Genomic DNA, 24,219 nt, shown 5'->3' on the forward strand with positions numbered 1-24,219 from the left:
ATCGTTTGGTTCGTTAATTTTATTAATGACTTGGAATTGAGTTTCGAAGTAATCAAAATCAATTCAAACTAGTTTTTTACATCCGCGCTCAACCACGGGTTTGACCCATTTTTTAACATTGTTTAAATGGAAACATAGAATAATATGCATAGTGGTTGTGCCGTAAAATATTAAATGTAGAGGAACCAAAGCCCATGTCTTTACCCCTTGAAGATCATGGGTTGCTATTGTACATGTATAGTAATTAATATTATATAATAATAAATTAAATAGGCATGTGGCAGATGAATCACATGTAGTATACCGAACAAAAGTGGCAGATGAATCATTATTTTATGTCACGAGGATGCAACATAGATAAGTATATCGTGTAAAGAAATAGGTAAATTTGATGAATAGTGGTTTTTATGAGTATGATAAAATTTGGTTTTTAATATATATATAATGAAAACTTGTATGGTGTTTTGTTTGTAAGTTTAGACAGAAATTGGAAAAAAGAAAGAAGGAAATCCCTACTTGTTGCACAAAATTACATTAATTTTTATTGTAATATTTCGTATGTTTTATTGTTGTATAATCTCGTGATCATATGTCATCAAGTATAAGCGTTGCATTGCCACTGCTAAATCCGCTACTAACTTCACTTAAACATGCTTTGAAAAATATTCTCCGACAAATACATCTACAACAAATGTTCACGTGTGCATACGAAATTACGCACATATACATTTGTCTATGAACCATCTTATTACTTTCAATAATTTAATATAAATTATGCCTTAAAGACGAAAAAAATTCGTTCAAAACTATTAAAACCGAACATTTAAACTATAAAAGCAGACCAGTTTGACACGCGGACAGTGGCGTGTCCAGGATTTTTTTCCTATGGATTCACCTTTTTTCGGTGTTCAAATTTCACACAACCAAACTTAAAATTTTTCGGGTCGGTCAGACCTTGTCGGAGAATATTATATAATATAATACCATACTAAAACAATATGTTAATTTAAAAAACATGTAATGTCATTAAAAATAATAAAAAAAATACAATAAATGGGTTGTGGATGTGTAATGTGTGAATAGGTCTGGAAATAATTTGAAGCAAAACTTTCTTTTTTTTAGCTATTAAAAACTTCAACTAATTAATTACATAATAATGGTTTACCAAAAATAAATATTTTTTTACCAAAATGGGATTTAGAAAGACTTGAATTTGAGACATTTCAAATAAAACCCAAACTAATAGCATAATGGTTGTTCACAAAAAAAAAATAGGGAAAATTTCTAAAATAAGTACTTATGAAAACAAAGTTCTTATTTTAGGTATCATTTGTAAAAAATTCTAAAAATAGGTATTATAAACTAGTCGTGACGAGTAGTTTGTAGAACCAATTAAAAGTAGCCATGTGTCCTTAAACTAATCATAACGAGCACGTTTACTAATCAATTACTCATCACGACTAAATAAGTTTCATGCCTCCTAATCAACGCCCACAGGTTATTTATAAATCCTTTAGTCGCGACGACTAGTTTACCTGGTTTACATTCCCTATACGAGTAGTTTATTGGTATTTAACTCGTCGCGACTAGTTTAACCTTATAGTCTACTCGTCGCGACTAGTTTAACCTTATAATCTATTCGTCGCGACTAAAAAACTTATGAATTACTCGTGGGCGATGATAACGAGACATGAAACTTATTTAGTCGTGAGGAGTAATTGATTAGTGAACGTGCTCGTTACGGTTAGTTTAAGGACACATGGCAAGCTCGAATTGGTTTCTACAAACTACTCGTCACAACTAGTTTATAATACATATTTTTAGAATTTTTTGCAAATGATACCTAAAACTAGAATTTTGTTTTCATAAATGTTTATTTTGATAATTTTCCCAAAAATATATGTATTCAAAGTGGACCTTTGAAAGACTTGAACTCGACACCTTTCAAAATTAAATGAATTGGAAAGGTTTTAAAGGAGTTTGCCACTACACCGTCATAAACTTTTTGATATGGTTTCACTTCTAATATTTTTATGGTTCACCAATACTTTTTATATACTCTTCTAATATAAAATTGGAAAATCAATGGGTTCCCGTGAACCCGGGACCCATATTAAATCCGCCCCTTCACGCGGATCCAAACCGGATATGTTGCTCTTTCTCGAATCCGCGAATACTGATTAGTGACGCTCCGGTCTATAATCTTTGTGAGATTCGATAGAATCAAGCCTTAAACATTCTCGTTGATTTTTGATTTTTTATTATTATATAATTTTTTGGTTGGGACTTGGGTGGAGGATGCGTGGTTGGTGAAAACTTAATTTCAATCTGGTCCCTAAACTATTCATAATATATTAATATACAACCAATTTCATATACATGTTGAAAATGGCACCTTTTGTATTTTTGGTATGTTAGATGTATCTAACCATCAACACATTGTGACGACGATCATGGCATTAATGAATGACATTTTGATGAAATCAAGTAGTTATCCATTTATTTATTTTGTAACGGCTCGTAAACATAATCTACTCCTATTAATAATTTATACTCGCATCTTGTCATATTAAATTTTTCATACTATATGTATATATATTAAAAAGCAAAAGGTAATTTACTCACATAAGTTACTATTCATGAAGTAGTAAATATATTAACCAATTACTTATTGACACTTCACTTACTTGCTATCCCTATAGATGAATTAGGCCAACATATGTCTCCAGTGGAGTATCGTAGTATCCTTAATTATCGCCTCATGATTCCTCTATTTCCGGTTGATGAGATATGTCCTGTTTGTCGTAAGGCGTGTTTAGACTCATATGGGGAGCACGCGGTGCACTGTAAAGAGCTCCCGGGGTTCAAATACCGACACGATCTGGTTATGGATGTGCTTTTTGATATATTCAGGCGAGCTGGAATTTCTGTTAAGAAATAAGCACCTGTGAATTTCCTGACTGACCCGTCGGAGGGAAGATCATCTCTTCGACAGGTTGACATTTTGGTGTTTGGATTGATAGGAGGGAAACATGTGTGTGTGGATTTAACATGAAAAAGCGTGTCTTGACAACCAACATGTATTTATTCCTTTTGCTTTTGACACTTTTGGTTTCCTCGCGCCTGAAGCCGTGGAGCTACCTACCCGTGTTCAGCGGGTCATGCATAGTAATATTATGACTCCAATATCAGCAAATATAGTTTTTAAAAGATTGAGTTTTGCGATTCAAAAGGGGGTAGCGGCGCAGCTTGTTGCCCGCTTGCCTTCTGTTTCGATGTAATCTAAACTTTTCTTTAATAAAATGTGTATTTTCTATAACTAACTTTTGATTTTAACATATTTTACTTATACATATCTTAATATACCATGTTTTTTTAATTTTCAAATATACGATCAAAAATGCTTATTTTTATTTACGTTTCAACATAAGTTCCATTCAAAACCGATGTAGGTCAAATATTATATATCTTAATTTTTTTTTTTTGGACATTTGTTTGGCACTTCTCGGGGCGATTGCTTCGGCAATATCCCTTGCAAATTTTGACTTTCCTGCATTCGTAGCAGTTGGTCTAAAGGTTTTGGAGAAGTCACGCGGGTTTCTCTCCGCATTTGTTGGTTTAAAGGCTTCCCCAAAATTCCTTTTTGGCTGGGAGTCCGTTTCCTTACGCTTCCCTTTCGCCTTATGGCGAGGGTTTGCGTCGGTATCGGACTCCTCCCTCTCGTCGTCTGAGTACTCGCCCTCGCTGTTCATAATGAGGTGTTGGCGAGTACTGCCGAATTCGTCAACCTGTTGAATTGAACGCAAGCGTTCGTCCAATTCAGCTTGGAACTCTTTCTGACGTGCTTCGGCCCACGCCTTCACTTGATCTAGTGTTTGGCGAGGGACCCTCGTTCGTTTTTCCAGCTGGGTATCGGTGAACCCCAGTGGAATATTTACTGCACTTGCCCCGGCTTGGGTAGTCGGGGTAGTGTTCGTAAGGATTGTATAACCGCCGGTGTTCTCCCCAGTTGCTGGGGTTGTTACCGGGGTTTCTTGGTCGGTTACTGGCATTTGGACCGGAGTAACGTTAACCATTTCTTCAGAAAATTTGAAAAAACTAAATTAGTTCTAGCTTTTATGCACGGATGGTGCCAATGAAGAAACACTAAGTGAACCCTGGACAGATTATAGATAATCTGGGGGTTAAGTAATGTTTCCCACGGATGAGGTCTGGGAGAGAAGGTTGTTCTTCTGGAGACCTGCAAAACAGACACAGTAAGCTCGTCACTGAGAAGGGGGGGTTCCTCCTTGTGACCACCCTCCGGCGTGAGAATCAGACTAGATTGCTCTGAATATAAGTGTATATTAAGATATTGCTAGATAAGATTGAGATAACAGATGATCTTACCATTCCAAGGTGTTGGAGTATTTATAGCCGAATGTAGGTTTCCAAGCAGGTACAGCCGGCTGAATAGTATTCCTGTTCTACCAACAGTGGATCACGCACCAGCCATACTGGTTGGTGGATAGGTTACGGCCAACAGTAATAAGGTCGGCTGTATACTGTTCCTTTTACTGCCGGCTGCGCACTGTTCCACCAACTGTAGGCTGCGCACGTCCCAACGTAAGGGTTGGTGAGTAGGCAGCGGCTAATAGTGACAAACAGTACTAGAGGGTGCTCCTCCTCGTATTGTTGTCGGTGAGCTGTCACCCTGTGATTAGTTCATGGGCTGCTCTGGTCAAACTGTCTGTTCCGCCCATACCTTAGTAGGTATAGTACGAAAGACCTTCCAGAAGCATACGGACTGGCTCATTTAGGCGGGAGTGTTCCCGCTTTGCTCATTCCTTCATGTGACTACTGAACGAATGCCTTGTGCGTGTAGCCTTGCTGTTAGTGCGGGTAGCCTTCCCTGATGGCTTGTATCCGCAGCTGCGGGAACAGGCGGGGTACTTCACCATTGGGAGGCTTTCCCTGCGGGTACAGCTGTCGTACTGCGCGTAAGGTTCTTTGAGCATGGTGTCCTGCTGGAGCAGTTGGTCATTGCGCAGACGTCCCTGTTCAAGGTGAGTCTTGCGGGTCCAACTGGACTCTGCTGGGACCTACCTCTTCATTAATGTTACTCTAAATTTGAATACAACGATAATGTTTTTACGTATGCTTTGATATAAATTTGATTTAATACCGAGCTAATGCAATGCATGACCAAAACATGCGTTTCAAATATAGTATATATTTGTTTTCTCCATGGCATTTTAGTTTTTTACAAAGGCAGTCATATTTCTACATACGTTTCGATGTAAAAAAAATTATTAAAATCGAGCCACTATAACGTGTGGACAAGCTTTACTAACTTTATGTTTTATCAGAGTCATTGCAACACACAGACTAATGCGTATCAATGCTTCGGTTGCAACATACGGGATGATTTACTAGTTTTAAATAGAAGAGAGACATTTTTACCACTATAATGTCCATCATAAATAAACCAAGGAGTTATTATTAGTTACTATTGTATTTACCGTTTACTTTATTTGCATGTAAGCCTCGTTGACAATGTGTTTTAAACTTTTTAATCTTGTGTATATAAGCAGGTCGGCCATGCCATATGGCAGAGTGGTCGACGGCCACATGACATGATTTTTTTTAAATTATATGTATTTTTACGAAAAACTATACGTATACTTAATGTTTAAACTTAATTACATAATAACTAACTTGGTCTATTGGTAAAGGAGTATGACTCCCAACCAAAAGGTTGGGGGTTCTAGTCTCATTTGATACATGTTTAAGCCTATTTTTATACATTGTGTTTTTACACAACCCAAGTCATAACCAAGAAAGCCAATTTGAAAATTAAATTGTTTAAACCCAACAAAATACTCCGTTCACTTAAGACCCAAAATAGTTTTCGACTTTGGCCCAACTTTTTTTAAAAATTTTCAGAGCCGGCCCTGTATATAATCCTATAAGGTGATCCGCCACTTTATATATGTTAAATTACTCATAATTAATAATAAGGTAATTTACAGATAGCTTTGTTTGATATTTGTAAATTGTAACTTTTAGTTTGTATGTCATTGAAAAATATATATGATTCTATTTACATGGATGTTTCTATTCCTGTTACAGACCGGATTAACATGTTATCGGTTTGATTTGTGAGCGTGTTTTTAATTCTTAATCCAATCGTGTTTTCTCTCCAAACTCGATTGATGCTCTAGTCAATGGAAGTTATCTCATGGTGCATTTTTTTTAATCTTTACTTAAAATAGTGTTTCTCTAATAACATCTACACGTCAAGTACATGCTATGATGTTAGACAATATTTAAAAGTGTTTACTAACAATCCATATAGTTTTGAAATATATTAATTTTTACTTGAATTACGAAGTCATAACCATTTTTGTAAGGGTAATTCTTCGTAAAAGTGATTACTATCAATCCATATAGTTTGGTTCATAACTAGCATGTATTTTTTTGTAGAATGTGCAACCTTCTAATGTTTTTCACTAACATCAAAACCTTTTATTAGAAAACTCATAAAGTATAATTTTCGTCAGCCATTTTGTTTTTCAACAGGTTAAAAATAAAACAATAAAAGCTAAAACCAACTAAAATTTTAACTAGGTGCTCAATGATTTTGACTTTACAAGTCAAAAATAAGTTTGCATATGTTATTAGGGACTTGGGTTTGATCCACCACCTCGATTTCTACACCAGCAAACTAGTGAAGTAATCGTGGTTAATCCCACTATAAACGATACTGTAAAAACACTTCAACCTAAACTATTGATCAAACGCATTTTATAAGTTTATCTATCTTATTAAAAAGATAAATTCGATTTTAATAATCCCAACTTAATGTTATTGGCTGATAATAATCTCAACCGAGAATATTCCCGCAGGTGGTCCGGACTTTTAAAATATTTACTCTCAATTGAAACTCGTAAAAAAATATAAAAATAACGGCCTAAAGTTTTATTCACATTTCAAACTGATGTTTTAGGCCTTTTGATCGAAATAAGGATAGGCGTCAATTGATGCGAAACTTATTTCGAAACAGTGCTCCAAACGGCTTAATGTTTGTTAACCGGAAGTTCAAACGTCCAAATTGAAGCACTATTTCGAGATAAGTTTTGCATAATCAACTTGTATCTTCCTGTCGATCAAAATCCCTAAATCATTAGCTTGAAATTTGAATAAAATTTAACCCTGCTAGTTTTTTTTATTCCAGGTCCAATGAGAGTTAGTTTTTTTAAAGTTCAAACCATCAACATGAATATTCACAGTTGAGATTATTATCAGCCAATAACATTAATAGGGGGTGTTTGGGATCGCTTACTTTAAGCAACCTATGACTTAGGGCATGTTTGGGATTGCGTTTGAAAAAAATGCTTATTGGCTTTTTCAAAAAGCATTTTGAAAAGTTAGGATTTAAGGTTTTTGAAAAACTGTTTTTTAACCCTTGCAAAAAGCTCAAACAAAAATGATTTTTTAAACTCAATCCCAAACACGCTCTTAATTTAGGGTGAAATATAACAAACCACCAACCTTCAAGACCCATTCACACCACCACCAAAACACAAAGGGCTTAACCTTATCATCCCACAATTATAAATAAGCCAACACACCCACTCTATCTCCTTGTACCTAGAGATGGTCAAAAAAACCGGTCCGGGAACCGGTTTGCCGGTTTAAACCGGAAACTGGTTTTTACGAAAACCGGTTTTTTAAAAACCGGTTTGACCGGTTTACAAACTGCCGGTTCGTATTTCGGTTACACGTTTTAGAGCCAAAACCGGTTAACGAACCGGTTATTAAAAAAACCGGTTTTTTTTAATAACCGGTTTTGGAAAAACCGGTTAACCGGTTTTTTTATAAACAGGTTTTTGACCGTTGTGGAAAAACCGGTTAACCGGTTTCTCCATAACCGGTTAACCGGTTAAAAAACCGGTTTTTGAACGTTGTAACGGCTATATGGCCGTTTTTTTTTTTTGACAGTTTTTTTTTTTTTACCATTTTACCCCCACAAACATCTATATATAGTTTAGGTTGGGTATTGGTTAGATCACACTCGATTATACAACTCCAAACGCTCTAAACGTTTATTTCATACGCGATTATTTTGTTATCTCACGCTCAATTATACCACATTACCACTCCATACGCTCTTATTTCGTAGTCGATTATCATGGCCTCCCAAAGTGCTGCTTCATCCGTCAACATGGGTGCCTCGAACACGGGAGAAACGGTCGTTCGGGTCATCCCCACGAAACGAAACCAAGATGTTTGGCAAAATTTCGACCTATGCGAAATGTCTAACGGTAGCCAAAAAGCTCGATGCAAACATTGTTTGAAGTTTTATGGCAAAGATGCAAACTCCACTTTAAAAGCGCATGTACAAAGGCCCTTTTGCAAGGCCTTGAAGGACGAATCGGGAAGTAGTTCGCAGCCGGAAATGACGAATCAAGGAACGGTGTTTACGTACGACCTTGAAGCTGTACGTCAAAAGTTTTCAAACTTTGTGATTCAACAAACACTTCCTTTCAACCACTTCGACAACCCTCAATTCACGGATATGATGCAAAAGTATGTTCAACCACGCTACCAATACGTAAGTCGTTCGACCCTTATAAGAGATTGTCTTAAAGCATGGAAAAACGCTAAATCCGAACTAATTTCATACTTTTCAAACTTACAAACTGGTGTAAACTTAACAACGGATGTGTGGTCGGTACCTCATGGTTCGCCCGACTCATACATTTGTGTGACGGCTCATTGGGTTGACCCCGAGTCGTGGCAAATGATGAAACGAACCGTTGCATTTCAATTGTTTGATTACCCGCACACGGGTAGAAATATTTTTAAACTCTTGGATAAAGTCATTCGACAATACAAGATTGAACATAAAATCTTTTCAATTTCGTTTGATAACGCGTCCAACAATACGGCCGCGGTTGGCCATTTAAAATTAAAGTATAAACCTATTTGTGATGGAGCGTTTTTTCATAGCCGATGCATTGCACATATTATCAACTTGGCCGTGCAAGATGGGTTAAACGTGATCGAAACGCAAAGAAACAATTTTAAAAGAATGTTACGAGATGTTTTTAGCAACAATAAAACATTTTCAAGATACAAAAAATTTTGTGTAGAAGCTAATTGTCAATGGTTGGGGCCAAATTGGGATTGTCCAACAAGATGGAACTCGACTTGTGATATGTTTGAGAAAGCCATCCAACAAAAAAAATCATTAATTGCGTTTCATCAAATTTTGTCAAGTAGGGGTAAATGTGCACCGTACGATCCTAGAAACTGGTTATTGATTGAGATCGTTACGGAGGTCATTCAAATTTTTAAATCTTGCACAACTAGTTTATCCGGGGTTTACTATCCAACAAGCCCCATTGCTTTACCAAAAATTGCTGTCATGTGCACAAAGTTGAGTGAACTTCATTGTAGGGGTGCACCTTATTTTGATATGGGTGTAAAAATGAAAGAAAAATTTAGAAAATATTTTCAAGAACTACCCGCTGTTTTGACATGTGCTGCTGCGTTAAACCCTTGCATCAATGTTGGTGGTGTTGAAGCTTTAATAGAAAAAATTTGTGATGAGCTAGAGTTAAACGACGATCAAAACCCCTATTATAGCCAAACTTTAAATAATGCTTTCAACACCACCTTGTCAAACATGTATGATGTTTACCTTACAAAATACGGGTCGTCTTCCCAAATTCATGACTCGTTAAGAGCTGTTGCCCAATCCCAATCCCAAACCGACCTTGAAATGGGGATGTACTACATGATTTGGGAAGACGCCGAAATGGGGATGTATCTCTCTGATCACATAGCTTGCTTCCTCAGCATCTAGGCATTTCATGAGCGGCCCAAGATAAGAGCGTCGGTATAATGTGCCATCAAGGAGTTCATAGTTCTGCGACTTGTGTCTTATCTTCCTCGCCTGTGCGCGATTGTCCGGTACCTTTCCCTCCTTCAAGAATTCCATTATTGGAGTTATCCATGATGAAGGGGTTGTATGAGTTACAAGGACAGACTTCGCTACCACCGACGGGTTGCTCATTACTTCTACCCTGACATCTTTGCCAAAGTGATCGAAACTGGTTGATGCCATCTTACTCAGCGCGTCTGCAGATTTGTTTTCACTGCGCGGAATATGAATGATTCTGAAGCAGTCAAATTGCTCGATGAGCTTTTTCGCCTGCTCTAGATATAGAGGCATGGTGTTCTCCTTGGCATCATAAAGGCCATTGACCTGTGTTGCTACCAAGTATGAATCAACATGGGCCTCTAGCTTTTTAACTCCGAATTTGTGCGCGATGCGCAGGCCAGCCAGCAGGGCTTCATACTCAGCCTCATTGTTGGTGCTCTTGAAGTCCAACCTGATGGCGTAAGTATATTCATGATTCTCTGGATCCACCAGTTTAAGGCTTGCGCCGGACCCCTTGTTGTTTGAAGCTCCGTCAGTGAACAATCTCCAAACATTTTCTTCATCATTGGCTCGCGGAGGGTCTACCTCGCGCTGAGCCTCTTCAATTTTTCCTTCTGGAATTTCCGCGATGAAATCAGCTAAGACTTGTCCTTTTATTGCTGGACGGGACTTATAGGCGATCGTGTGTTCTCCTAATTCCAGCGCCCATTTTTGTCAGCCTTCCTGAGAGCGCGGGACGCCGCAAGACTTGCTGGATGTTGTAACCAGTCAGAACTTCAATGGGATGACCATTGAAATATATATGCAGCTTGCGCGACGCGTGTGTTAGTGACAAAACTAACTTTTCCATGATGGAGTAGCGCGTCTCAGGATCTGTCAGCACCCGACTCACATAGTATATTGGCGTTTGGATTCCCTTGCGATCCACCAACAATACTGCGCCGATGGCGCGCTCTCCTGCTGATAAGTACAATGTCAAGATTTCACCAGGAAGTGGAGCTGTGAGCGCGGGCAAATTTATCAAATACTCTTTTATCTCACTGAAAGCTTGCTCGGCCTCAGGAGTCCATTTGAATTGGCTTTTCTTTAAGCAATTTCTCAATGTGTTGACAAATGGGGTAGATTTGCTTGCATGGTTCGCTAGGAACCTGTTGATTGATACCAATCTACCATTCAGCTTCTGGACTTCTTTCATGGTGGATGGTGAGGGCATGTCAAGGATGGCCTCCACCTTTTCTGGGTTCACCTTGAAACCATCCTTGGTAACCATTACACCTAGAAATTTTCCCTCTTGTACGCCGAAAGTGCATTTGCTCGGATTGAGCTTCATGTTAACTTCCTTTAGGCGCCCAAGGGTTTCCTCGATGTCTTTGAGCATTTGTTTTTCCTCCCTGCTTTTGATCACCAAATCATCCACATAGACTTCTAGGTTTCTTCCAATTTGCTCGCTGAAAACGGCATCCATAAGTCTTTGGTAGGTGGCGCCCGCATTCTTCAAACCAAAGGGCATTTTTGTGTAACAAAAAACACCCTTGTCGGTTCTGAAGGCAGTCTTGTCCTCGTCTTGTGGTGCCATTTGTATTTGGTGATAGCCATTGTAGGCATCCAGGAAACATTTGAGCTTGAATGGCGCCACGGAGTCCACCTTTGCGTCGATGTTTGGGAGGGGGTAACAATCTTTTGGGCACGCTTTGTTGAGGTCCTTGAAGTCAATGCACATCCTCCACGACCCGTTACTTTTCTTTACCATCACAGGTCATCTGAAGAACAATCTTCTCTGCTGAACCTCATCCTCGTGGGAAACATTACTTAACCCCCAGATTATCTATAATCTGCCCCGGGTCACTTAGTGTTTCTTCATTGGCGCCATCCGTGCATAAAAGCTAGAACTAATTCTTAGTTTTTTCAAGTTTGATTAAATTAAAGGTTTTAACATGTTTTTTTAGTATTTTTCTTTTTTGTTTCACATATAAAATCTTTTTATCTTCTTTTTTGAAATTGACGCTGAGTGACGACGTAAATTTTATTTTTATTTTTAAATTTTAATATAATTAACTAATAAATAATAATAATAATAATGTTTTTATTTTTTTTAAATTTAACTACATATATGACAAGTTCCGACCCTCACATCTTATCCTTCATTGCTTTCTTGACGCACAAAAAAATTGATGAGACTTGATTTGAAGATTTAGTGACTCGATTTGAAAAAAATATGCATCAGTGATCTAATTGGAACACTTTTGAAAGTTGATTACTATTCTATAAGATTTTTCCTACATTTTATTTTTAACATGAATACAGTGAGTACTAATTTACTGTTATTTTTATAGGTGTTTGCTGTTATTATTTGTTCGTATTTGCTAATTTTCGATTATGAGATATTATAAGTATTTGCTGATTTATATTTTGTTGTTATTATTATATTTTTTTTTTGCTGTAATAAATATTTGCTGTTATTATTTTGTTTTCGATTTTGTTTCTTTTGTTGTAATTTTTAGGGTTTTTTTTTTGTTATTATAATTCATTGTTTGTGTAGATTGGTATTGTTTCTTACGTTCTCATTTTTTATAAATTGGTATTACTTTTTACGTTCTCATGTTAAGATTAAAATATGCATTAACCTTCTTCTATAATTATATATTATTTTATTATAAAGAATAAAATAATATAAGAAATGTTTCTTAATGTTAGTATGATTGGGTTATTATTATTATTATTATTTTTTAATGACTTTTATGTATAACGAACTAGTAATAGCTAGAACAAGAAAAAAGCACAATTAGATGACAAGAAACGGATGTTTTATCCATTTGATCCAACTAACGCTACATCTTCTATCTCTATTTTTTATCCACAAAGACAAATAAGAACATAATTGCAAATGAGGTCTTTCTTACTTTCTTTGTTCGAAAAAAACCATTTCATTTTGATTAGGTTATTTTACAACCATATTTGAATTTAGAACTTTGAAATGTGGTTATTATGAAAATTACAATTGAAACATCGGTTTCTAAATCATTTCATTAATTTGTATATGTTCTCTCAATTATTTCTATTATAATTCGATTATTCGGTATTTCCGTTGCTTCTACTTACTATTTTAAAAACTTAGAAACAAAACTTATGATTGTCACGCTGAAGTATTATATCGAAAACCATATACTATTTTTGCTACATAGCACCTCAAAATTCTTATATATTTTTTTTATTTTAAACATTTTATTACATCATAAAAACTTGTTAAGCTGGAAGGTATGGGTCAGTGGGCAACCCCCATAGATTCGACGTGGAAGGTTCCTCATTCGAGTGAGGCCAGTGAACACCGCCCCACCCCCTTTCTCATTTCAGTAGTAACCTGAGGCCAATGACCATGGTCACGTGGGTCAGTGGCCAATCGGGATTTTTTTTTGTTTTTCTTATCTTTTTCAGTTATTTATAATATTAAATAATGAAATTATGAAGAATGAAAGAAATGATCTACACCCCTATTTGAAGGGTGATGAAGAATGAAAGAGACAAAACTGATGTGACGTAGATGTGACAAATAAGAGAGGGTTATTCAAATTTATTCAAATAAACCCTACCCTTTATCCTCATAATTGCGTAACATAATGTTTTAACTCTTAAATAAAGTCATTAAAATAAAATCCAAACACCACCTACAAAATGAAAGATACAATAAATTTAAAAATCTTACAACCATTGAATTTTATTTTTTCTATTTTATCGTATTATCTTTTCAACCGACAATTTCAATTTTTGAACCGACCTTCACCTTTTCATTATACCTTTATTTAAGATTTGCACCATCCAAGGATCCAAACTCTATTTACTAATTTTATTTGAATAAATATTGAATAATTTTGTCCTAAATATTAAATTAATATATAAATTAAATTAAATAAAATAACTTACATAACGCACGTCAGAAACAAAATTCACTCTAGGAAAGTAACTCGGTATATAACGAATACAAAAGTTGTTTCTCCTTGCACGTGACTTTTGTACTAAAGCATACAAGTTGCTTCTTTTTCACCCACTTTCCCACATGGTTCGAGTAAAATAATATGAATATGTTAGTGTTACATATTGTATAGTGAAAAGTTGTTAAGATAATAATTTTTGTCACGTATAATTTTCTTTTCAAACTGGATTTTAATACCAATTTAATGCAGTTGATGATAATAATTTTAATTTAAAAATTAGTTGTTACTGGTCTCAACTTTCACACAATTTACTTTCATTGAACACCCGTTAAAAAAAATTAACGACGTTAAGTTTGTTCTAAATTTCAAATTGATATTTTAGGGCTTTTGATCGGAATGAGGATGCGAGTCGATTGATGTAAAACCTACATCAAAACGAGGGTCTAAATGACTAAAGGATGCTTCAATTCCAGTGTTTAGGTCCAATGAACACAAATAGTGTGAAAGTTGGGACGGGTGACAGCTATTTTCTAAGCTAGGTTTATTATCGACTAACTGCATTAAGTTGGTATTATTAAAATTCAATTTGCCTATAAACTATATTTTATTTTTATTGTAATCAAAACATGCAATTTAAACATACGTGTGTCCAAATGCATGTATATACAATGATACACAGACACAGATAGAAGGTTTCACAACCAATAATATGGTATACATGCTGATTTAAGTATTTTCGAATTTTATTTTAAAAGAAGTTATAATATTTGTTAATCGTTTATATAAATGCATATATGCATGTGTATATTTTTATGATTTTTTTTTAATTTAGGAGAGGAGATAAAAAAAAGAGAGTAGGGAGCGCCAGAGAGATACTAAGCGTATGGTATTCAATTTTCAAAACGTTGTTGGATCTAAAAATTAAACGTCTACGTATATATGACGCATTTAGCATGATGTTGAAACTATAACGAATAGTGAGAATAACAAAGAGAGCTGACACATTAGAGTCGAAGACTATAAGTTCACCTTTCAAGAATACAAAATCACCTTGGAAACTATTTATAAGGTACTATATTTACATTATGATGTTATAAAAATAGAAGAAATTTCCTTATTATGGTGTTGTACAACTTTATAAAAGCCTAATAAAAGCATATGTGACATATATACAAACATGCATTCTCGCTCTTCTTTGACCATCTTTGCTTCATATTTTCATCAATATAATGCACATTGACAACCTGCCAAAAGATATGGAGAAAACCCCTTAGGGAGTATCCTCAATTACAAATTATTTCAACATATAACACATGCATTAGGATTCTCCTCTATGCTATGGTGATATGGTGGTTGATAGTTATAGTAAGTCTGCATCGGAGGATAATATGGTTTATAGGGCATAAGCATCCCAACAAATTGCTCTTGCGGGACACTTTTCTTCTCTTCTCCTTTAGACTCGTCTTTCTTTGGATCTTCTTTCGACGCTTCTTCTTTTGGAGCTTCGTCTTTTTTATCTTCTTCCTTTTTAGCTTCGTCCGCCTTTGCCTCTTCTTTTTTGGGCTCCTCTTTCTTATCATCTTCTTTTTTGGGCTCCTCTTTCTTTTCAGGCTCTTTAGCGGGCCCCACAGAAACCAAATACGTTGGCCAAAGTTTTCGAAGCTTGCTGACTGCGCTTATTGGATCAACCGTTCCAACTATTGTTAGGCTCTTCTCTTTCATATTTATGGTGATTGAATCAATACCTGTAGAAACATATTCATATTTAGTCAACAAATTATCATGTGCACCATGTTTTATATATCGTATAGTACTGAGATGACTCAAATAAAGTTGTTTTCCCTTACTATATCGTATAGTACTGAAATGACTTAAATAAAGTTGTTTCCCTTACGCAAAACTAAAACAATTTGTTTTTTCTCTTTATCCTTATCCTTAACATTTGAACAACCAAAAACAAACATGACCTAATATTTCCTCTTATACTTCAAAGCTACTGTTTCAATCAAGATTTCATATTATTATTATTATCAACAATAAACAAAAACATCTTGGCTATTATTGTCATTCTCATCTTATTTCATGCTTTTGTCCAACTAAACCATCATTGTCTCTTTGATTATATTTGGAAAACGACTTCAGTCATCCTTTTGTTATACGTAACCATGCAAACATCTGAGTTTTGATCAGTTAGGTTGCTCGGCGCTAAGGGGTGTATGTTAACTAAGTAACAAGTGTTAAACATGGTAAAATTGGGGCCATCAAATTAACTACCAATCAATTTTTTTTTCTTTTTTGTTTTTTTCCTTTTCTTTTCTCCACCATCCATAACTAGCTAGTTAAACCTTGTTAACCGACAACACCCTAGTCACAGATGAGCTAGTTAAAGCCCCGCTACCTACGTAAGTACGTGACAGACTGACAGTAACATGACGCTTTAGCTGACCCTTGCTATTTAAATGTTTAATATTTGACCATTCTGATCTCTAAACCTAATCCATATTTCTAGCTAATGTTTTCTTTTAAAACTAATAACATTACACAATAACCCAAATACGAAAATCAAATCAAAACCTAACATGCCTTATTTTTGTCTTACTGCAATGGATCATATTGTTTTGGACATTATATAATAAAATATATAAAATATGTTATTATTAATGATATAAGGTTTGACATAATATTTATATGGGTTTGGATCAAATACAAATGAAATTAACGTGTTAATTGTGAGAATCAAGTAGAGTAATTATGTAATTACATTAATTACTCTATAATGTAATTACATAATTACTCTAAGTGTGTATATAATTACTCTATTTGATTTCATAATTAGCACACTAATTTTATTTGTATGTTAACTTTCCTCATATTTGTATTATATAAAATTGATTTTACCAACAACAAAAAAAATTGTTATAATTTGTAAAATAAAAGAAAATTCTATCACGAATGTTATCTTATCAAACTATTTTCATTTTTTGCACAAAAGGCTATGATGAATCACATTATGGAGCCACGTCATTCTTGGCAGTACAATATATCCGGTGTCATTTTCCCTACCCATAACCATTAAATTCTAATTACAACATTGTACTTTTGGTAATGAATATATTACAACTCTTCATTGCATCAAAGTCTAAAATGCCAAATCATTTTCATGAATAATATGATGATATAAAGCAAGCAATCTTTGCCTTGTGGAACACAAAAAGCTAATATAAGGGATTAAGGGGAGATATAAATCATTCACAACTTTGCCTCTTTTTCACCTTTTTTTCAAAAGTATATCAAATGTTTCACTACTTCTATTGAATTGTGAGCTCGTGACCACCACATCTGAAATTATACTCATATTTAACTATTTTTCAAATAAAATTATATAATATAAAAATACACAAGATCATTAATTAACTATAGTATTTGTAGTCTTATTAAAAGGTTTTTTTTAATAAAATATAATGTTTACATCAAGACAGAAGAAAAACACGCAACAAGTTGTGTCATAAATTCCTTTTCAATTGCAAAATTCAATCTTTTGAAAATATTATATTAATTATTAAAAGAATAATAGTTAAATATTATATTAACTTACTAAATTCAACATAAAATAAACATGTTAAAGAGACACACCTGAAAGAGATGCAACGGTTTTCATAGCCTTTCTCTTATCTTTATCATCATTCAAGTCCAACTTCAATATAAACTTCTGTAAATTCAAAAATATTTTTAAAAAACAAATAACAATCATACCTAAAAACAATAAAAATGATAATATACAATATTATTTTTTGTTGTATGTGATTTTATTGTATAACTTCACCATAACACTACAAATATTTAGATCACGCTAATATATAATATTTGATTTGTCACTCATCAAGTACATTGCGTGCTTTTTGGGGATCAATGACGTGGATGCACGAGGCGAATATTATACAAAGATTCATGGAATTTAAAGATTCACGGGAGCATAATCTTAATCTTGATTTTTTGTAATGAATATATCATAAATAAAAAAAATGTTCTTTAATTAGAATACCAAAACTATATCAAACAGAAAGATAGATTTAAAATGTTTTAAAATGGAATTGTATATACAAAAGTTATAACCTCTTTAAATAAAATGCTCCTTGAAAACAAATAACATTTTGCAGCGGTATCAAGGCGTTAGATAACGCTTTGTTGAGGGTTCAAATCTTGCGAGTGGCAAAAATTACGTAATTTTAACCGTTAAAAAAATTAGAAATAACAAAAATTTTAAACATAATCAAGAGAACTTTGAAAACATGGGAATTAGCAGAAATTAAGGAATAAAAAAGATTCATTTTGCTAAAGTATTTGAAATCAGGAATATGTTGTTCTTGATAACCAAAGATCCAATAGGAATACAGAATCTTGGAAAGTTGAAAACATATATATGAGTCAAATTCATTTAAAGAATGGGATTGGGGTCTAGGAACTTGTTTATGTAAACCAACAATAATAAAACCTTAAATACATAGATATATAGAATCTTGGAAACAATGTAAAGCTTCTGATTATGTTGATAGGATCTAACCTTCATATGGGTGCTTTTGAAATGAATTCTCTGAGTTGAGAGAATTGCAATTGCAGTAAGAAAGTGTAGAAAGAGAGAGTGAGAGAGATGAGAGAGAGGTGTAGCTAAAGTGTAGGATATAAATAATGCTTTAGTGAAAAGGAGTGAAGATATGAGTGGAGGTGTATAAAAACAAGAATTGGCAGAGTAGGATGGAGAATCAAAATAATGGTGTTTTTAATGTTGTGGGACGAAAATAATAAGAGTTAATGTTTGTACAAGATATAGGAAAGAGTTGCTACATGGACACCCAGACACCTAGGTATAATTATAGGGTTAGTGCCCCTTATATATGGCTATACAGGGGTTATATAGACCCTATATGTCCCGTATAATTATATACGGGATGTATTGGTAGGTTTTTTTAACAAAATCTAAAATTCCCCAATAGTAAAAGGTAAAAACTATGGTATTGGTCTCAAAGTGCCAATTTTAATTGGGTCCTACTAGGGACACCCATCACACACCCTAATACGCCGCGTATAGCGCTATGCGCGACGTATTATTGGGTTTTTCTAGAAAAACCCATCAAATTTGTCCTATTTTGTTTTTTTTTCTGAATGTGATATTTATTTTTTTAATTTATTATTATTTATTATTGTTGTTTTATTATTACTATTATTATTACTATTATTATTGTTGTTGTTATTGTTTATTTATTATTATTATTATTATTCATCAACCATTTATTTTTGGAGTCGAACAAGGAGGAGCCGGGTTACGCCGCTAACGATCAACCATTTATACTACACCATGCCTACTATATAGACATCACCTATATGAGCCTAATATTGTCACTCAACACGCCACTAATAATCGGAAAACAAAACGCCGCCGTTTTACCAGATCCAGTCTGCGCACACGCCATCAAGTCACGTTTAGCCAACACCACCGGAATCGCGTACGTGTCGAAGAAATTGAATGTTGGACTCCGTTATCGCTACCAACATTCAGTGGTACGTGTTGAATTTCAGTGGTATGTGTCGGAATCACTGTTCAAGTTATGGACTCCGTTGTCGCTACCGTTAGCGGACACCAAGGATCCAAGAGATTCAAACTCATCAAACTAATTTCTCACCAGATTGAGATATTAGTTTGATGAGTTTATGTCTAGATGGGGGTTTTGTAAGTTGATCATCTTTGTGTATATTGAAGAATTACCAACATATATATATATATATATATATATATATATATATATATATATATAACTCTTAAATTAACAATGGTGTTTTAATATTCTTGTGTAGTAGAAGAATTCATTGCTCCAACATAACTAGCACCAGATTGAGATAAATAGTTTGATGAGTTTGAATCTCTCGGATCCGTGGTATCCGCTAACGGTAGAGACAACGGAGTCCATAATTTGAACAGTGAAATGGAAATTCGATCATTGCTCCAACATAACCAGCACCAGATTGAGATATTAGCTTGATGAGTTTGAATCTCTCGGATCTATGGTATCCGCTAACAGTAGCGATAACGGTAGCCACCGCGAACTATAATAATAATAATAAATAATTAATAATAATAAATAAACAATAACAACAACAATAATAAATAATAATAATAACAATAATAATAACAAATAATAAATTAAAAAAAATAATAAATATCAGAGGCGGCGTGTAGGCTATACGCCGCCTCTGACCTTCAGAAAAAGAACATAATAAGACAAATTTGGTGGGTTTTTCTAGAAAAACTCACTAATACGCCGCGTATAGCTCTATACGCGGCGTATTAGTCGGTTTTTTTAGCAAAAAGGGGGTGGCTGTAGAAAACCCCTTTTAATTTCTTTAATCAATTTAAAAGTAACCCATAATATTGATTAACCACCGAATTTCTAATTGTTAATTCTTTTACTCTTTTGAGACCGAGCGTTTTGAATGAAACTTGGGCGTCATTCATAGTCCAGCTTAGTTAATTTCTTTGGCATCAAAAGCAATTTTCTTTTGCTTATCACCTGAATAATGGCATGAGGGGAGCCAGGGGGGGGGGGGCATCGTCTACAAGCCAATCTGCAGCATCCATGTGAAGAAGGTAGAGTCATCTTCTTCACAAATCACAACACATAGTCTTAATGATTTGCTATTCACTTAGGGCATGTTTGGGATTTAGTTTGAAAAATGTTTATTGGCTTATTGATATTTTCAAAAAGTCATTTTAAAAGTCAGGATTTGAGGATTTTGAAAAAAATTCTTTTCAACCATTTCAAAAATCTAAAATAAGAAAGTTTTTTTGTGATTGCCAAACACATTTTAATTTATTAACTTTTTGTAAACACTAATAAGCCAATAAACAATTTTTAAACTCAATCCCAAATATGCTGTTAACTACTTAATACTAATTCCATAATTTAATGACAATCTGAAATCAAAAGTATGAATTAATTACTCAAAAAGGGTTAAAAATATTAATGGAAGCTTTAAGTAAACCTATAGATATTTGTAAAAATATATTAATTTGTAAGAAAAACCTACTCTTTAAGGAATGATAATCCCAAAGAATTCTTGTCTCCTCATTAATCATAACAATATATTATTACAAGATAGTCTAACTTACTTAGGATAATATTGGTGACAACGAATTAGAAAGATATCAAATCAATGTTATACATAGGGGTATAATATGCTATTACCTACAAATAATAATGATAAACCTATAAAGATAACCTATAAATATTGATAAACCTACTCATATTGATGAATGTATTGAAGAACATATGATCATGTGAATCAAGTGAATGTAAACATGAATGTTTATGGTCCAAATTGCTAGTGACATACTAATTTAAGAGATCTACTAATAGATAAAATATGGTTGATATATTAATAAATATATTGTAAAGTAGGGTTAGGTTCAAAACCCATTTACTTTAATCTCAAAACCCACTTAAATTAATTTCAAAAATCCACTTACATAAAACCCAATTACATCTTCACTCATCTCTTACAACCACCACCACTCCACCGCCCACCGCCACCACAACCGTCACCCACCGCCACCACCTCGCCGGAAAAGTCCGAAAAAACACTATGAAAAACACAATGGAAAAATACAATATGAAAAAAAACACAATGATAAAAGCACAATAAAAAACACAATTGTATGACACAATGAAAAAAAAACAATGAAAAATACTATTGTATAACACAATTTTGTAAAACACAATTCTGTAAAACACAATTTGTAAAAAACCCACTATTTTTTTTTAATTTTTATATTACAATATGGTACTCATATAAAAGATAAAAAGACACTCGTTATTATGGTGAATTTGTTTTTCAATAAAAACGTCGTAAAAAAAAGTTATTGACGTTTTAAAATGATGGGGGAATGTGGCATGTGCCTTGCATGTGGAGAGAGAAAGTCAACAAATGTGTTATTTCTTTTATGCCCTTTACCTTGTGTTCATACTTGATTTCCTCATAAACTAATCTCAACCATTCATATTCAAAATCAATGGACAAGATTACTTCTTATCCTTCCTACAAAAAGTATACTTCCTATTATAACATAACCCAAGTAAAGTATATTAACTTTACGGTTTGCTTTAATCCCTCAAAGCATTTTTTTAGAAACCTGATCGGCTTGAAACCAGCCTCTTTAAAAAATATGTACTAAAAACTTGGTTATCAGCCTTGGTTGAGTATTGAGCCGCTCTGACAAATTTGACTCCGCTCTTATAAACTAGTATAATCGAAACTTGACTCTAGAGTGACATATAATGCCCAATGTTGTAAAAATCGTTAGTCGGGCGATGTAGTGTGGACTAAGAATTAATCGGGATTAATCGGATCGGACTTTAATGTATATTTTTCAGTTTTATATATACACACACATATTTTTTATGTAGTTTTCAATTTTATACATGCACAGACGTATTTTGGCCAGAATTTGGCTGGAATCTCGCTGGAAAACGCTAGTTTCTGCTGGAATTTAGCCGGAAACTGCTGATTTTAGTCGGAATCTCGCTGGAAATCGCTGATTTTTGTTGGAATCTCGCCGGAAACCGCAGAATTTGATAGAATTTGACTGTTGATCGATTAATTGGCCAACTAGTCGAGACTTTTGCAATAGTGATAACGACATAAGATTTGGTTCCACAATCCTAGTTGTTTGAGGAATATAGGCAAGCTTTTTGCATTTTTCATTACTCCAGCTCATATTTTCTTTACTTTTATTTAAAATTATGGTAGGTTTTATTTCATGATTTCTTTAACGACCAAGAAATTGGTATCGTTTGTTTCAAGATTCACAAATTTGTGGATGGTGTTATTGGTCTACTTCCTTTTAGAATTAGTTGTCTGTTATGATTGGTACCATCCATGCATATAGAATATATATAATGTCATCCACTTACTAAATCTATTCAACTATAACTGAGACACGTGTCATTTGGAGATTCATTCTTAACCAAAATTTCTCGCTCAAAATATTTCCTATTTTTAATGAAAATTTTTTATGTTAACGTAATCAAAACATATCAATCCATCATTTAATTAAATAACTAATTACCTAAATTATAAATATTAAAAATATGCGGGTATTTATGTCAGTATAATATAAATATTTATATTTTTAATGAAATCATATTTACTTTTTTATTAAATCAATTTATAAACACTTTTCAGTATAGGAGGAATGTGATAAAAATTAATGAACGATATTTATAAATCTAAGAATATAAAAACAAGAAAAAATTCTTACATGTTCATTCAACCTCCATGGATCCATGGAGTGCTCATCTGTCTCTTTCACATCAGTAATACATAAGCGTGTTTTAGTCATGCTAATTTTATATATGATGTTCTCTTTTTACGTCATTTATAATTAAACATCTTATCATCTTTTGTTATAATTTGTTATTCCATTAAAAAAATATAATTACAACTTATAAAATTAATAGGTGCGTCTTTTTCATGATTCTGAATTGAATAATTGTGTGACAATGCACCACGTATTCATATGAATATTCCATTAGAAAATATAATTTGAACTTATTAAACTATTTAATTTGATATAATATTTGTTTTTTTAATCTAATCATTTAATATTTATAATTTAATTATATTTCTTTTAAGATTCCGTGTATCACACGGGTTCTAAAGCTACTTCTTTTATATATTAGTATTTGATAACAAATATGATGTTTTTTCTTCTTATAATAATAATAAAATTAGATAAGATACAATGTAGAAATAATTATAATATAGGTAACTTCTTTTTGTTTGCAAGTTTGGTATCTGTAGTATTATTTTGGTTTATGAGACCATCAACAAAAGAACAACCAACACCCGTCATGCCACTACCATACAAGTAAATCCGTTCATCTCACAAAATAAATAAATGAAACACTGTCTTAACCCTTATCGTTGCTATTACTTTCAAACACCTCTTATATGTTTCAAAAAGAGTGTTAATCAAGCACATGAATTGTTTTGTGTTCATGAATTGCAGGTGTTAGAGCATCACTAAGGCTCTCCACTATGGTGGGGCTTTAAACCCCCTCTACGTCATCACTACGTAAGAAACGAGGCATCAAAGCCCCTCTCTATAATGCCCCGCTGTGGTTTAAAGCCCCTTTAACGCCCAATTATATATATACATATATATGTGTGTGTGTGTGAGGAGGACCCACTTTCCCCACCCCCCACATAACGCCGGTCTTCATGAGCCCCCCCACCTCCGGACGCCCCTTTTTTAGCATGCCTCGGCGGTGTTCAAGCCCAAAGGCGTCCCTTGAGTACCCCCCCCCC

General features: G+C 34.0%; 1 protein-coding gene across 1 annotated transcript; it reads right to left on the reverse strand.

Moving 5' to 3' along the window:
- Positions 1-14,890: 14,890 nt before the first annotated feature.
- LOC143632936 (heavy metal-associated isoprenylated plant protein 39-like) lies at positions 14,891-18,494 on the reverse strand. The gene is made up of 3 exons (XM_077101343.1): positions 18,422-18,494; positions 17,494-17,569; positions 14,891-15,605 (listed from the first exon to the last, which is right to left on the reverse strand). Exons 1-3 carry the CDS (start codon positions 18,425-18,427, stop codon positions 15,160-15,162), a joined length of 528 nt encoding a protein of 175 aa, XP_076957458.1. The 5' UTR covers positions 18,428-18,494; the 3' UTR covers positions 14,891-15,159.
- Positions 18,495-24,219: the final 5,725 nt, after the last annotated feature.

The sequence above is a fragment of the Bidens hawaiensis genome, unplaced genomic scaffold (genome assembly GCF_021521415.1).
Source record: "Bidens hawaiensis isolate Kalapana, Puna unplaced genomic scaffold, B.hawaiensis_p1.1 tig00006555_1, whole genome shotgun sequence".
NCBI lineage: Eukaryota > Viridiplantae > Streptophyta > Magnoliopsida > Asterales > Asteraceae > Bidens > Bidens hawaiensis.